Source organism: Chrysemys picta, chromosome 4 (assembly GCF_011386835.1).
Source record: "Chrysemys picta bellii isolate R12L10 chromosome 4, ASM1138683v2, whole genome shotgun sequence".
Taxonomy (NCBI): domain Eukaryota; kingdom Metazoa; phylum Chordata; order Testudines; family Emydidae; genus Chrysemys; species Chrysemys picta.
In genome coordinates, this window is record NC_088794.1 from 131,683,843 (window position 1) to 131,698,200 (window position 14,358).

The following is a 14,358-nucleotide window of genomic DNA, read 5'->3' on the forward strand; positions in this document are numbered from 1 at the left end:
AACTAACCTGTGAACCAAAGGAGTAAAAGTTTATGTTGGAAAACATTTAAAGCAGTGGAGGATCTTTCTCTCCAAAGATTTTCCTACATTATCCTACAGTGCAGGGATTTCTATCTGAGAATTTAACTCTGTTTTGCAGATCTCACCAGGGCTTTTCAGGGTGGAGTCCTGTTAATTGATGAAGGATACAAGGGCCTCCGAAAATCTAACCATAACCCCTAGAATGTCTGCAGCCAAATGAATGTTTAATGAAACATATAATAGATGTGTATATATCTAGAGAGAGTGTATGCATTTATTGTAGATGGGTCCAAACCAAAACGTGGATCCAAATCACCAGCATCCCTGAGCTAGAGGGAAATTTGGATCCATAACAAAACTTTATGGATGGTACCATATATTTTATCCAAACCCAGTCAAATTGTGCAAAAGTTTAGATCCAGATCCCAACTTTGCTATTTGGGTGTATTGCTAGCATTAATACCATGCTGAGAGCAATGTGTTAACCTGTAGAACCATGTGATAACTTGCATTTATCTTGTACCTTGGACACCTCGCATGCGCTCTGCCCACTAATCCATCTCCATTAGGTCTGTTTCTAACACCCAAAGTATCCTAGTAGCTTTCCATAAGGCTCTCTTAAGAACCAAAAACATCCTTTCCACATTGTCTTTATTTTGTTCCCTACCAATTGTGGCATTTCCCACAAAATTACACTAGCCAAAGGCCCAGGACAGGCAGTATTCAGTCCTGCGTTAGTAACAGATTTAACGAATGAGAACTTGATCCTATTTGAAACAAAGAATTCCTCTTCCTTCTCCGCCGCCTTTCTAATGCAGCTCTGGGAAAAGATTTTCAGAAATGACTATTGTTCGTGTATGCCTCAGTTTTGGCTGCCCAATTGGAGACACCTTAAAGCAGCCTGTTTATCACAAATTGCTGAGCACCCACTCTCTGAAAATCCAGCCCCTTTAAAGTGTCTCGGTGACATCAACATTTAAGGCACCCACTTTTCTGAAAATCTTTGCCATAGTTTCTAGCCCTAGCAAGTTGTGAGATATTGGCCCTTAAAATCACAGCAGTATGAGTTACAGAAAAGCTAAGAGTTTTTGATTTTGTCTCCCTCTGGGTATGTCTACACAGCAAACTAAAACCAGCAGCTGGCCCACGCCACCCGACTCGGGCTGCGGGGTTGTTTCATTGCTGTGTAGACTTCTGGACTCTGGCTGCACCCCAGGCTCTAGGACCCTGTGCGGTGGGAGGGTCCCAGACCTCGGGCTCCAGCCTGAGCCCAGAAGTCTGCACAGCAGTGAAACAACTCCGCAGCCTGAGCCCCACGAGCCTGAGTCGGTTGGCACAGGCCAGCCGCAGGTAGACATATCCTCTGAATCCTTGGGCACAGTTGGGTTAATGACACTAAGGAAACCTGTCTTTACAAACAGAGAAAAATAGTACCAACAGTTTTTAAATCCTTACAAAATAATTTTTCAGTAGAATCTACTGTGTCATAGGAAAGTACATGATTATGTGAGGTGGGCTAAATGGGTGCCAATAAAACCTTTGATGCCCCGTTTAACTCACTCCTGGCTTTTCCTCCTGTCAGTGATCATCAAAAACTCAGGCCTATAAAACTCTTATGCCACATCACCCCATCATGTACATTATGTAAACTCGGTGTGTGTTTATATCTGGAATATGCAGATATGGACACCCAGCCATCCACAGTATATTATTGCTGTCAGTAGTACAGACCGCTGTAGTTAAGGTTGCTAATCCATTTCCACTATACCCTCTTTTTTTCATACACTTATAACTTTCTAAAATATTCACCTTTTCGTTGCTTTGTCTCTGCCCAATGGGACGTTTTTTTAAAAAATGAAAATTTGAGAGAAATCTCAGCAATTTTTGAGTTATGAGAGGAGTCTATATATATATTCTGATTGTAAACATTTTGTTCTGACTGTCTTGGAGGATAACTCAGAAAAGGCTGAACCTTTAAATTTGAACTTTTACAAGCTCATAGTCCATAATGATTCTGTGCATTAGGCACTTTATGGCCAAGTTATTTCAAAATGTTCCCTCTAAGGAGACTTCCCGTAGCATTTAATAGAGTTCTGTAAGCATCACCCATTGATTTCAATGGGGCCAGTATTTCACCCATAGAATTTAATAGAGCATATATTATTAATAATTATGTTTGTTATTTATTTTTATTCCTCTCAGAAAATAACATGTAAACACCAGTGAATTTAATAAACATGTCCAAGAAGCAGGTTGAACTGCTAGGACCAAATGCAGAGATGTGACCTAAATTGGGACACAAGTTAAATGTTGGTAAATCAGCGTATGTGAGTGAGGATTTAAGTTGGCGTACCTGCTTCTGGGAAAGTGGACAGTCAGGATTGGAGAAGGAAAAGCAAAGCCTGTAACAGACCTGCTTTATCTTGCATACTCTCACATCCTCCTGGTTGTTGCTTTTTCCTGCTTTAACACTGCCCTTCTGCCAGCTTCGTACTTCAGAGGCACCACCTTACATTCACTCACACTGACCTGTGCAGAGTTACCAATATGGAATTTACACTACTGTTTACATCACCTCCTAAATTTGTCCTCTGATTTCTGTAAATCACTAAGTGCTATTGGGGCTGCATTTATGAATGGTGTGGATGAGAGAACAGTGAAGTGAAGCTGAGCAGCCCTCTTAGGGCAAAAGCTCTCTCCGATCCATGCTGTGGATCTCTTGTCCTTTGATATCTATCACCCTTCTGTACTCATTCTGCACACCGGATATCCATGGAAGTTCCACACATAGAACTTGCACAGTGTATGCCACAAAGGATAGGTTGAAAACAGCCTGATCCAACTAGGCCTGGTTTAAACTCTGTAGAAACTAAAACTATGCAGCCTGGTAGGATGGTTGACAGTTGTACCACATCATCCTTTCGAATGTTGCAGGTCTGCAGATCTTCACTCTAGCACAATTAAATTATGTTATCTCCCACGCCTATGAATTACTTGATAGATCCGTTCCGATCTGCTGATATTTGGCCAGTTTCTCTCAATGGAACGGAAGTGATTTACTACACCAGCTCAGCATCTGACTCAGTGTATGTTAAAATGAATAAAGGGTAGAAAACCGCTCCTTGAATCTTTGTGCTGATCTCTCTTAGTACGTGTGCGCAAGGAGTCTGTGGACAGCGCTGTGTTTCAGAAATGGTAGCAATGTTGTCACCGCATTTGCTTTGCTAATTATAATTTGTTGTATTTTACATAGGTCCAACTATCCAGCGCCAGGTTCAGAATGGACCCTCTCCAGATGAAATGGAAGTGCAGAGAAGGTAAGAAATAAATTTTGAAAATAATGTATTAGATTCAAATTATTTTATATTTAAAAGAAATGACCCATGTTAATTATACTAATTATGGCCCCAATCATGCAGTTGTAGTCCGTGGGGCTCTGCCATGGCAGAGAGGTCTGCTTGTGTAAATCCATTTGCAAAATCTGGCCCTGATTTGGTCACATTTAGGTTGATGGTACCAGTAATTGGTCAGACTTAACACTCTGTAGTGTCCCACAGTTCATCTTTTGTTTGTTAAGGGTTTATCCAAAAAAAATTGAAATTAGGAAATATACTCTGGCTCCAGCACACAAATTGAACGCTGCATATCTCCAATGGGCAGAGTCCCCATCGTCCCATGTACGCCCTGGATTCCCAGACAGAACCATTCCTGACTCCACAATGGTGGGGCATCTGTGTGTATGATTTATGTACACACATACACATGCATTCACACACATCAAAGGAGAAACCTTCTACCGGCTCATTATTATACTTAAAAATCACTAGCCAAACTGTTTTAACCAGCACTTGGCTCCCTTAGTAATGATAATTTCATACTCTGAATATCCGCAAAAAGAACAGGAGTACTTGTGGCACCTTAGAGACTAACAAATGTTAGTCTAACAAATTGTTAGTCTCTAAGGTGCCACAAGTACTCCTGTTCTTTTTGCGGATACAGACTAACACAGCTGCTACTCTGAACTCTGACTATCCTTATTCTGAAAATACTTGGTGAGTTCAAACTACTTAGTTTTAGTGAATTAACATAAATAAAATATAAAATCATGTGCAGTCAATATATAAAAAGCAGGACACCTTTGCTAATAGATGCCATTTTTTCCCTATTTAACTTTTTAGTTGTTTTATACAACTAAATTCTAGCATGATTCTGGCTTATCTGCAAAGATTTTTAGTTACTAACTAGTAAAGAGCTCAAACCCCAGATATTTTTTCCAACTAAAAGGCAAGAATAAGACATACTGATATCCAGAGATACGTATAACACCAGTTTTAAAGAAATTTGCATCATGTTTTAGTGTGCTTTTTTCTTAAGCTTAATAAGAGAGCTTTATATGATCCTGTATCAGTTCTTAGCAGTAGCAAATCATGTTGCATAGTGCCCTGCTATTGGCAGTATGCATTCCTGGTGATGAATTTGACCCTTAGTGTCTGGTGCTACTTTCTAAATGGTCTATAGTTCCTTTTATTAGGATCTTGTCTTGACCTCGGATGACAACTGAATAAAACTGTAAATTGGAGTTGTGAATCCAAATAAGAGTCCTGATCTAGATGAGTATCTTGGCTTATAGGCCATTGTTGTTTTCGGCCTTGTCTCTGACTGTATGCATGTCTGCATACTGACATCCAAAAGAAATTACGCTTAGGTTGCATTTTGTTGCATACATCACCCACAGCCAAACTGTAATGCTAATTTTTTTATGTGACATGCAGATTCAGCCAGAATTCCTCCTGGGGCATTAGGGAATGCACAGTGGAGCAGGAGCACCGCCCTTCTGCTCATACTGGGCCAACTCTGCTGACCAGAGTGAAGAGTCAGGACTGTGTCCTTCTCCTCATTCCACCAATTTTATGGAGGCTGACACTGTGGCTAGTAGTGCCTGTGCTCCCGAGTTACACCGTGGGCAGGTGGACAAGAGGAGAAGGCTGTCTGTCCCATCTCCCCAGCCCTCATGCAGGCGTGCAGTCTGTTCCATACAATGAACACCACTAAGTAGGCTTGCAGTTATATTCTGCCATAATATAGGTGACAAAGAATGATTGGGTAAGATCTTCAGCTGGTGTATTCTGGAGCACTGCGGTCAGTGGAGCTACCCCGATATTTGCCAGCAGAGGACAGAACTCTTAAGAATTTAGAGAAAGGTTTATTGCCAAGATGTTATTTTTAAATTAGAAGGTTGCAAAAATTTCTTTAAACAAGTGGGCCAGATTCATTGCTGGAGTGAGTGGAGTCACAGGAGGGGTAGAGTCGGACCTTCAGGAGAATTGACCTAAAGTTTGGAATAAATAAGAAATAGCTTTGTAAGGATTTTAGTGGAATGTACTTGCAGAACGCAGCTAAGACAAAGTAGCAGAAATTGTAGAAGTCAATCTTAATGACCTCACAAACACTCAGGGCTCAGAGGGCTTCTGCTATGCCTTGTAGGGACAACTCAGTCAGGATATCTCCCCAGGTTCCTTTGGGCCTTGGTGCCGCTTACTACCCTACATGCCACTGATGTACTCTGTTTGCTGGTATGTGGGCACGCAGGAATCTCTCCCCGTTGGGACATTGTGCACCCCTGGCAGTATAGGGAGGGAGTAGTCGCTGCTCTCCACTAAGCACAAGTAGTACAATTCTTCCTGGTCCTTGCAACATCCTGCCTGCCATGGATTTGCCATGTGGGGGATGTGGCCCATAGAAAAGACTTCAGATTTAATGAATGTTTCCACATCAATATTAAAGAAGGACAGAGGGAGAGACTATTTCATTCAAGATTGTCAAGATTTTTTTGGGGGACTGTTCAACTATCAGAAAGTTCAGAGAGGAGACTCCCTGATGTGCACCAGTATGCTGGTGGTGGTTCAGAGAGATGCAGGGAATATGAGTGTTTTCTGCAGTGCTTTATCTGAAATATGCCATGCACAATAAGAGCCTAATCCTGTTCTTATTGAGGGCTATGTCTGCACTCCAGACATATGCCAGCATAGCCATGCTGGTCAGGGATGGGAAGAGGTGTGTGATCCCTGTGCTGGCAGAAATCCCTATTGTAGATGCAGCTATACAAACAAAGCTGCACTTTTAGTAGTATTGCCCTGTTGTGTTTGTTACGGGGGTGTTTTTACTTTAACCATACAGAGCATAGCTTTGCCGATATAGCTGCATCCGCACTAGGCGCACTTTGCCAGTATAATACAGCTGTATTCCTATACTAGTAAAGAGCTCATTGTATAGATACCGTCTAAGTCAATGGGAGTGGATGGGTGCTCAGAACCTTGGAAAATGAAGCCACAAATGTAGGTGCCTAAATATAGACTTAGACCTGGTCTACACTTAAGTTTTACCAGCATAATTATGTCAGTAAGGGATATGTGTTTTTAATCAACATAGTTATACTGGTAAAAGTCCTAGTGCAGTTACTGAACCAGTATTGGCTGTGCCAGTAGATGCACTTTTATAAGTGTGTCTACACTAGGGGAGAGTTCCTGCTTCGACTATGCCAGCATGGTGAGAGCAGCCAAAGGCCTAACTGTAGGTGTGTCCGTTTTGAAAATCTTATCCTAAATTTTCATGTGGGCAGGAAAATGAAGATGAGAAAAACAAGGCAAAATGCATTTGTTTAAAAGATTTTATTTGACTATTTTAAACACAACATAGATTAAAGTCACAGGGCCCAGTCTGGCTACTCCTATTCATACTGAGTAGTACCATACTCCTATCAGTAGCCCTTAGTATGTACATAAGGCCCTTTCCTGCAAATCTTTACTCACATAAATAATCTTTCCTTAGTTCCATTGATATAAATGTGACAATGTATGGGTGTCAGGTGTGCTCACATAAATAAATGTTTGTAGGATTGAGCCCTTAACACATATAGGGTACAGCTGGCTGGAGACAGCCAGGGCCAGCCTGAAATTCAAGTGTCTGCATTGGGTCCCTCCCTTGGGAGTATATTCAGACTTGCAGTTCCCAGCTGGGCCAAGCTCCCGCTCCAGCAGTGGGAACAGTTAGGGAGAGAACTTTCTGCTAGATTTTTCACTTCAGCCCAGCACTGGGATCTCAGTGGGACATGCAACACACTGCCTGGATGCCATCTCTTACAGTATAATTTCCATGTGTACACACACACACACACACACACACACGTGACTTTATATGGCGGAGTTACATGCCAGGTTCCTATTGTGAATCTAGTACAAGATTGATCACTGCATAATGAATAATCCTAATTATGGATGGGCCAATCCAGTAATTTTGAATTGGAGCCTAAAATATAGGAATGTCTATCATGCAAATTAAAGCATTTAACTTTATTTGTACATACCCTAATGTCATTTTTCTAGACATGTCTGTTACATATAGTAAAAATCATAAGTTCCACAGTAAAATCAAATATATGTGCATTTTAAAATACAATGCATATAAAATATAATAGAGAAAACCTATTTAAAGCTGCCACTGCGTATTAATTCATAGCACCCCCTATAGTTAAGGTTACTTGATTGTACATAAAATGAGGCTGGGGTCCTGTGGAAACTATATTATGTGATTATATAATTACAGACAGTATCATAACGCATATACACAAGAGGACCAAATTAAGTGCTTTTGACTTTTGAGTGCCTGACTTTGCAAATGTAACATTCTTTTCTGTGTGTAATAATATAAATATAATTTCCTTCCACAATTTGAGTCACATCTAAGTGTTGTTGAAATATATAGTTCATATCCATGTAGATTCTAAAATAGCTAACTGTTACTCTAGTTTTGAGCTGTTCGTCTCTTTAAATAACCAAAGAAAGGTCAGAGATTATATCAATTATGGTGAACAATATTTCTTCAGGATTGTTAGTGTGAAAGAGAGGACCTCTAGTGTTAAATTTGGGGAAGTGCATGTCTCAGTAAAATGGAGACTATTTTTGGAATGTTTTATTAAACCATTGATAGTATTCTAATAGGTTGCTCTGTATTATTTATTCCCAACCAAGAGCCCAATCCTGCAAACCTTGACATGTGAAAGTATTGAAATTAACACTTTGCTCATGATCATAAGGCTATTAAAAATTCATCAGAGTAATTTTGTGGTCATTGCTTATTGAGACAGTCAAGAAATATTGGTCCTTTTGACCTCAGCAGTAACTGAGGACAAAATTTGGCTTGTGGTATTTAAAGTATCACATGATCATTCTGTTAACCAAGTGTCCAATACTTTGTTCACCTGAAAAACTCTATGGTTGTGATAAAGGAATTTTGTTTTATACAGCTGTGTGAAGCAGTTGGCTATGTACAATCAACCACTAAACACAAATCACGTTTCTTTAAATCCTTATCGGTATACTGCCGTTCCTTATGCCCCATATCAGCACAGTATTTAAGCACGTGCTTAACTTAAGCATGTTAGGTATCCCATTGACTTTAGTGGAACTCCTTAGCTGCTTCAAGTTAAGCATATGCTTAAGAGCTGTGCTGGATTGGGATCGGAGACACTGCAGTACTCTCTTACTTTAAGTTCATTGGCTATTCCACATTTGAATATCCATTATAGAATTATCACATGAATTACAAGCTTCTGTTACAAGTATTTGCAGTATGCTCCAAGTGCAGGGCCTTGTTCTGATCCCACTTTCTCTGGTGTAAATCAAGAGAAACTCCACTGAAATCAGTGGAGTTATACCAGTATAAATGAGATCAGAACTCACCTCAGCCCTTTCGGTCTAGCCCTTATTTCTATAATGGGCTGATTAATGCCCCTCAGATGCAAACTCTATGGCTTGGGCCCATATCAGTGTATAGAACATTTTCTAAAAAGAGTACAAAATAAAACCGGAATGTTTTAAAAACCATTGTTTTAGGCAAGTGATGGAGCAGCAGCAACAGCGCCAGGAATCTCTGGAAAGAAGAACCTCTACCACAGGCATGTATCAAACAATGCAATGCAATGTATCTGTAAACAATGCAAATCTATTCCTCTCCCTTCCTGTCTCCTCTAGCTGTTGGTGGTTGTCATGTGTTATTACAGAAATAACTGGCCTGCTAAATATAGCAATAATCATTGTGGGATTTCAAAGCATTTTCAGTTAGAGACTTAAACTAATAAATTGGAACATGGCTGCATTTTTTTCCACAGATTTGACTGAAGTTTAAGGTCCAAACTTCAGAGCACACAGCGCAACTCAGATGGGATGTGTAAAGATGGATTTAAGCAAAGCTTTGTGCTCTTCCAGTCCCATGCTAGCTATGAGACCGGCTTAAGACTGAGCTGTGTAAAGGCTGCTCTAAATTATGCTGTTTTCCACAGTGCCAAGGGGCTGATGTTGCTGGGGTACAGAAAAGGCCTAGCCACATTTTCTACACAGCCACAGGGAGAGTGGGTGGCATAGGAATCACTCTACTGGCTCTATGACACTATAGGATCCCTCTACCCAGAGATCAGCTGTCTGTGCCTGGCTCTTCCAGCTTTCCACGAGGTGTACAGAAGAGAATCTGACTGTAAGAGTCCGTTAGTTGAGGTAATAAGGTGAGAGGGCTTGTGTAAGTTTAGTGGGAAAGTATTTACTGAACGGATTGAAAATATTTTCTAATATATTAGCAACCTGATAAGTGGTGCGGTGGGAATAGAAGTTTCTGGCTGCAGAATCTGGCTTTTGGTTCTGTGAAAAAATATGTGCAAACGACGCCAGAATTTTTTGTGAATCTGGGGGGAAAAAATAGTTTTTGCTCAGCTTTTTTTTATTTAAAAGCAGCTCAGTTGTGTCCACAGAAAATGTCACCTGTGGCAGTCATACAGAATAACGCTCGATGGCTTTGAACTCCTAATTTGGGCGCGCACAACTGTGTGCCATTTTGAGTCCGTTAAAACAAATGAAACCCTGGCTCTGCGAGGAACCTTGACGTAGGCATAATATGTGAGCTAGTGACAGTTCCAGCTGAGCGCCCTGTTGCATGTGAGGAGGCATCTCTGTGCTGTACACAACCTGTGTGCCTGTCTTTATGTTCAAAGTGTCATAGAATCATAGAATATCAGGGTTGGAAGGGACCTCAGGAGATCATCTAGTCCAACCCCCTGCTCAAAGCAGGATCACTCCCCAGACAGATTTTTGCCCCAGATCCCTAAATGGCCCCTTCAAGGATTGAACTCACAACCCTGGGTTTAGCAGGCCAATGCTCAAACCACTGAGCTATTCCTCCTCCGCCAAGTGCCACTTGCCACTGTCCTTGGAACAAAGGTAATGTGTGTAATTCTGACTCAAGATGGTTTGTGGGGTTAGAAGAAGCTTTACAAACATCAAAGCAAAAACTCTAGCCTATGCTGTGTGTGTCACTGCTTTGAACTAAAGGAAGGAACAGCTCTCGATTGCTGCGGTCATCTGGACATCACTAAAATCGTGACTGCACCATCCTTTTTTATTTATTATTTTCTGCTTTCATTTACTTTTTAATTCCTTGTCTCCTAACCACTCTGCCTTGTTTTCATTCCTTGCTGTATGCCCATTTTATTCTTTTCACTTTTCTTTTCTGTTCTTTTAGTTTCTACCCTTCAGATAAAAGTGTCTTCTTCCCCCTCCCACTGCCAGTCTCCTCCTCCTGACTACAGTAACTACAGTGCTTCTACTTCCGCTGGTGCTGCCCCTCCACCGCCATCTTATGCCAACGTTATCTCTTCAGCATCCACCATCCCCGAGTCCAGTAGTAAAACCTCTTTCAGATCCTCTAACAGAGCCAGAGAATTCCCACAGCTTCGTCACAGACATTCTGCCTCTGAGCTCTCACCCTCCCCGGGTTCCTTCTCCTCTCCAGTATGGCCAAACCACAGGACTGTAACACAAAGCATCAAACAGATCTCTTTGTCCCCACCGCCTGAGACTCCTTCCCATTTTCCATTCGCACCTCACCAGCCTGTTAGACGTTCCTCTCTTTCACACTCTCCTCAGTCTTCCTCTTCTCCTGTAACAACTACATCCCCCGTGCAGAAGGGTTCTGTCCTGCAGCTGCATATTCCAGAGGTCCTTCCTGTGATTCCTGTCCAGAATGGCAGAATCAGGAGATCTACAGATATAACAGTCCAAGAAGCCTCTGCAAATGTACCTCAGATAGGCCTGAATGGCCAACCCGATGAACCTCTAGCCACACAAATTCCTTTAAACTCCTCTAGTTCCCAGGTAAAAAGCGTGGATGGGTCTTTCTTCTCATACTTAGAAACTGTACCCATCTCTCAGCTACCAGTTATAACCAGCCCTGCTGGTTCCTTCATCCAGGCTTCTTTTCAGTCCTCCCAACCTTCACCTCATCCTCCAAAGCAATTGTACCAGGCCATGTCACACTTTGTTTCATTACCTCCCGCTTATGCTGCTGTATCTGAGGTGAATTTGTCCAAGAAGACCCCTCCTTTCATGACTTCATCAACCATTTCCCACTTGAGTAAGTACTTGTTTTGAATTAGTTATAACCATTAAAAGAGCTTTAGATTTGACCTGATTGTTCATAAAGCCCAGTTTGCTCTGCCCCAGGACAATATGTGGGAAAAACTCTTGAGTAATCAAAGGCTAATACTACTGCACCAGATAATTCAGACAATTAGGGAAAAGGTATGGAAGGTTAGTGCTATAACTGGTGGTGGACTTGACACAAAACCTCATATCCAAATGCTCCAATCTTTGGGGAGATAATATTTTTAAAGTCTGAGGCCAGATCTACTCTCAAAACTTCTGAAAGTGTAGTAATGACAGTTAAGGGCGTAATATTTTCAATGTTTTTTCTACTGATGAAAGGCCTAGTGTAGATGCAGAAAAAGTGATCTTGCCAGTGGGGCTTGTTTCATTTGGGGAGCTAGGATAAGCTAGACTTGCAAAAGCACTCTTTCAGCCATATAAGTTGCATCTAAACTAGGAGGGTTTGCCAGGATAGCTGAACCAGCAAACTTTTTCTAGTGTAGACTAGCCCTGCGTGTGGATCTATATTTTGCATATGGCCTGTATTGTTAAAATGCCTGGATTAGAGCAGCTCTGTGTTGTGCCTGTTCAAAATCCAGATCAGGTTTTGCAAGTTGGACCCATCTCTCTGTATAACCATATTGTGCTTAAATGGATGTGCCTAGAGAACTTAGGAAACATTTGTATATTTCTTCCACTGACAAATTTCCTGCTCCAGATATTTCAACTGCCTCTGTTGGGTCAGACCCTCAACTGGTGTAGGTGACTATATATCCATTTTCTTCAACACACTTATTCCAGTTTACACCAACAAAGTATCTTGCCCATTATTTTTGAGTGAGGTCAATTTATAATCTAAATTATTTTTCAGCCAGGCCTCAGCTTGGCCTCTAATTTTGTGGGTGTAGATTTGCACCTATAATTCACTGTGCTCGCAATGAATTGCCAGCTATCTCATCTGTGGGCCCAAACGGGTAGGGAAATAGCTGACATGCTGCTAATACACCCACAGTTCGTTGCAGGAGCAGCATTGTGAGCATAGTTATTAGCAGGAGTAATGTTGTGCCCATAATGTTAGAGGTTATCTCTGACCACAATGATGGGTGACGTTATTAAAAAAACAAAACTAAATAGATAGAAAATCAGGCCGTATTGTCTGAATATCAGTCCTAAATTTTCCCTCTAAACCAATAAAAAAACCCTCTTTCAAATTAATGTTTGTTGCACAATTGAGTTTGTAATTGAATAGCAACAGAAGCCTTTGATGAGGTGGAGTAATTCTAGGTAACGTACCATTGATGGAATACTCATTCTGTTATAAATAGGAGAAATATACCAGAAGTATATTCTAATCTGTCCATTGAAGGACGCTGCTACTCGCAGTAGCTTCTGTTGAAATACACCGTGGCTAAAATTGAACACTTGCCCCTTAATTTTCAAAGGCTGACATAGGATTTAGCCACACAAATTTCATTAAATGGAAGTTGTATGGAAATGTATAGCAAAAGCCCAGGCTTTTATCTGAAAAGTGGACGTTCACAGAGTTAGTTGATAACATTTATTTATCTGCATCTGAAAAGTTAAAATGAAGAAGAGAGATCCCAACAGTAAACCAGAAAGTGTACTCTGTGTCGAGACAGAACAATAGCCTGACCAGAGGAAGGGATAGGTGGTGGTTACATGTTACAGGGGTTTTGCATAAGGACACAGGTGCCGATGATAACTAAAAAGCAGATGTTGTACCATTGACATACTCACCAAGTATCATTCTTCTGATTGTATGTCATTAGACCTTCATTCACCCAACTGTCAATGACAAGAGAACAGGCTGTATGTGAGATGGGGAAGAATGTTCTTTATTTTTATTTAATCTTCTGTATGTTTCAGGTCCCATCCTTCCACCTGGTCATCCTTCCACTGCTGCCACAATCCCTGCTTCGTCCAGTGGGCCCCCACCTCCGCCACCCCCGCCAGTACCTCCTCCGCCTACAGGAGCAGCGCCACCTCCCCCACCTCCACTGCCGGCAGGTGGAGGACACGGGGGTAGCACTGACGATGGGTCAATGTCAGGACTAGCAGCAGCCCTGGCTGGTGCCAAACTCAGGAGAGTACAACGGGTAAGGATTGTGGCACTGGGGTTTTCACACAGTCTGGCCTTCGCTGGAGAATGAGGAATGCTTGACCTAGTTTTATTTAACCGTCTGCTAATCTATTTCATGGATAGTCAGAATTCGCTACAAAGCCCAGTGAAATGTGTTTTAAGTGACCATTCCATGGACCGTGAAAAGTCAGTTGCTTGTACAGGCTGTTATTAAAAGGAAGATTTGAGCTGGAAACAGGGGTGAAAGTAAAATTGAACTCTTACTGGTACAGGGCCGGCTCCTCCCCACTCCCCTGGAAGGGGCGGGGCCTTGGGCAGAAGGGGCGGGGCAGAGCTGGGGGTCAGCATCCGCCAGCCAGCCCATCCGCGCTGCCTGACCCACGCCACCCAGGGCTCCAGCAGCAATTTAAAGGGCCCGGGGCTACGGCAGTGGCAGCCAGAGCCCCAGGCCCTTTTAAATCGCCGGCCCCAGGGCAGCTGCTTCTTTTGCTCCGCCCCCTTTTCCTGAGCTGCATGTGCAATATGGCTGGGCCTTTAAAGTGGCCACTTGTCCATTAGAAACAGTCCTCAAAGCAGATTTCTATGTTTGGTTTTGTAATTTTCAGGAGGAAATTTTCGAGTTGATTTTTTTTTCCTGACTTGTTTTTACAGTAATTCACACTTGATCCTCACTACGCAGTGAAGATTAACTAGCAGGTGCCTGCATCGATTTCTCATATGACTAAGACATAATTGGTTTCTCTCCAATGTATCCTGTAGAACACTCAC

The 14,358-nt window shown here is 41.9% G+C and overlaps 1 protein-coding gene across 37 annotated transcripts in view; it reads left to right on the plus strand.

Moving 5' to 3' along the window:
* EVL (Enah/Vasp-like) overlaps positions 1 to 14,358 on the plus strand; it is a 218,628-nt gene that overhangs the window by 179,537 nt on the left and 24,733 nt on the right. For 19 of the 37 annotated variants that reach the window (XM_065595675.1, XM_065595678.1, XM_065595685.1 and 16 more), the window contains 3 exons: positions 3,275 to 3,338; positions 8,913 to 8,974; positions 13,377 to 13,606. In XM_065595675.1, coding sequence (XP_065451747.1) covers positions 3,275 to 3,338; positions 8,913 to 8,974; positions 13,377 to 13,606 — 356 coding nt within the window. Of the gene's footprint in view, positions 1 to 3,274; positions 3,339 to 8,912; positions 8,975 to 10,587; positions 11,479 to 13,376; positions 13,607 to 14,358 lie in introns of all 37 variants that reach the window. The other 18 variants (XM_065595665.1, XM_065595666.1, XM_065595667.1 and 15 more) reach the window with 1 other exon arrangement.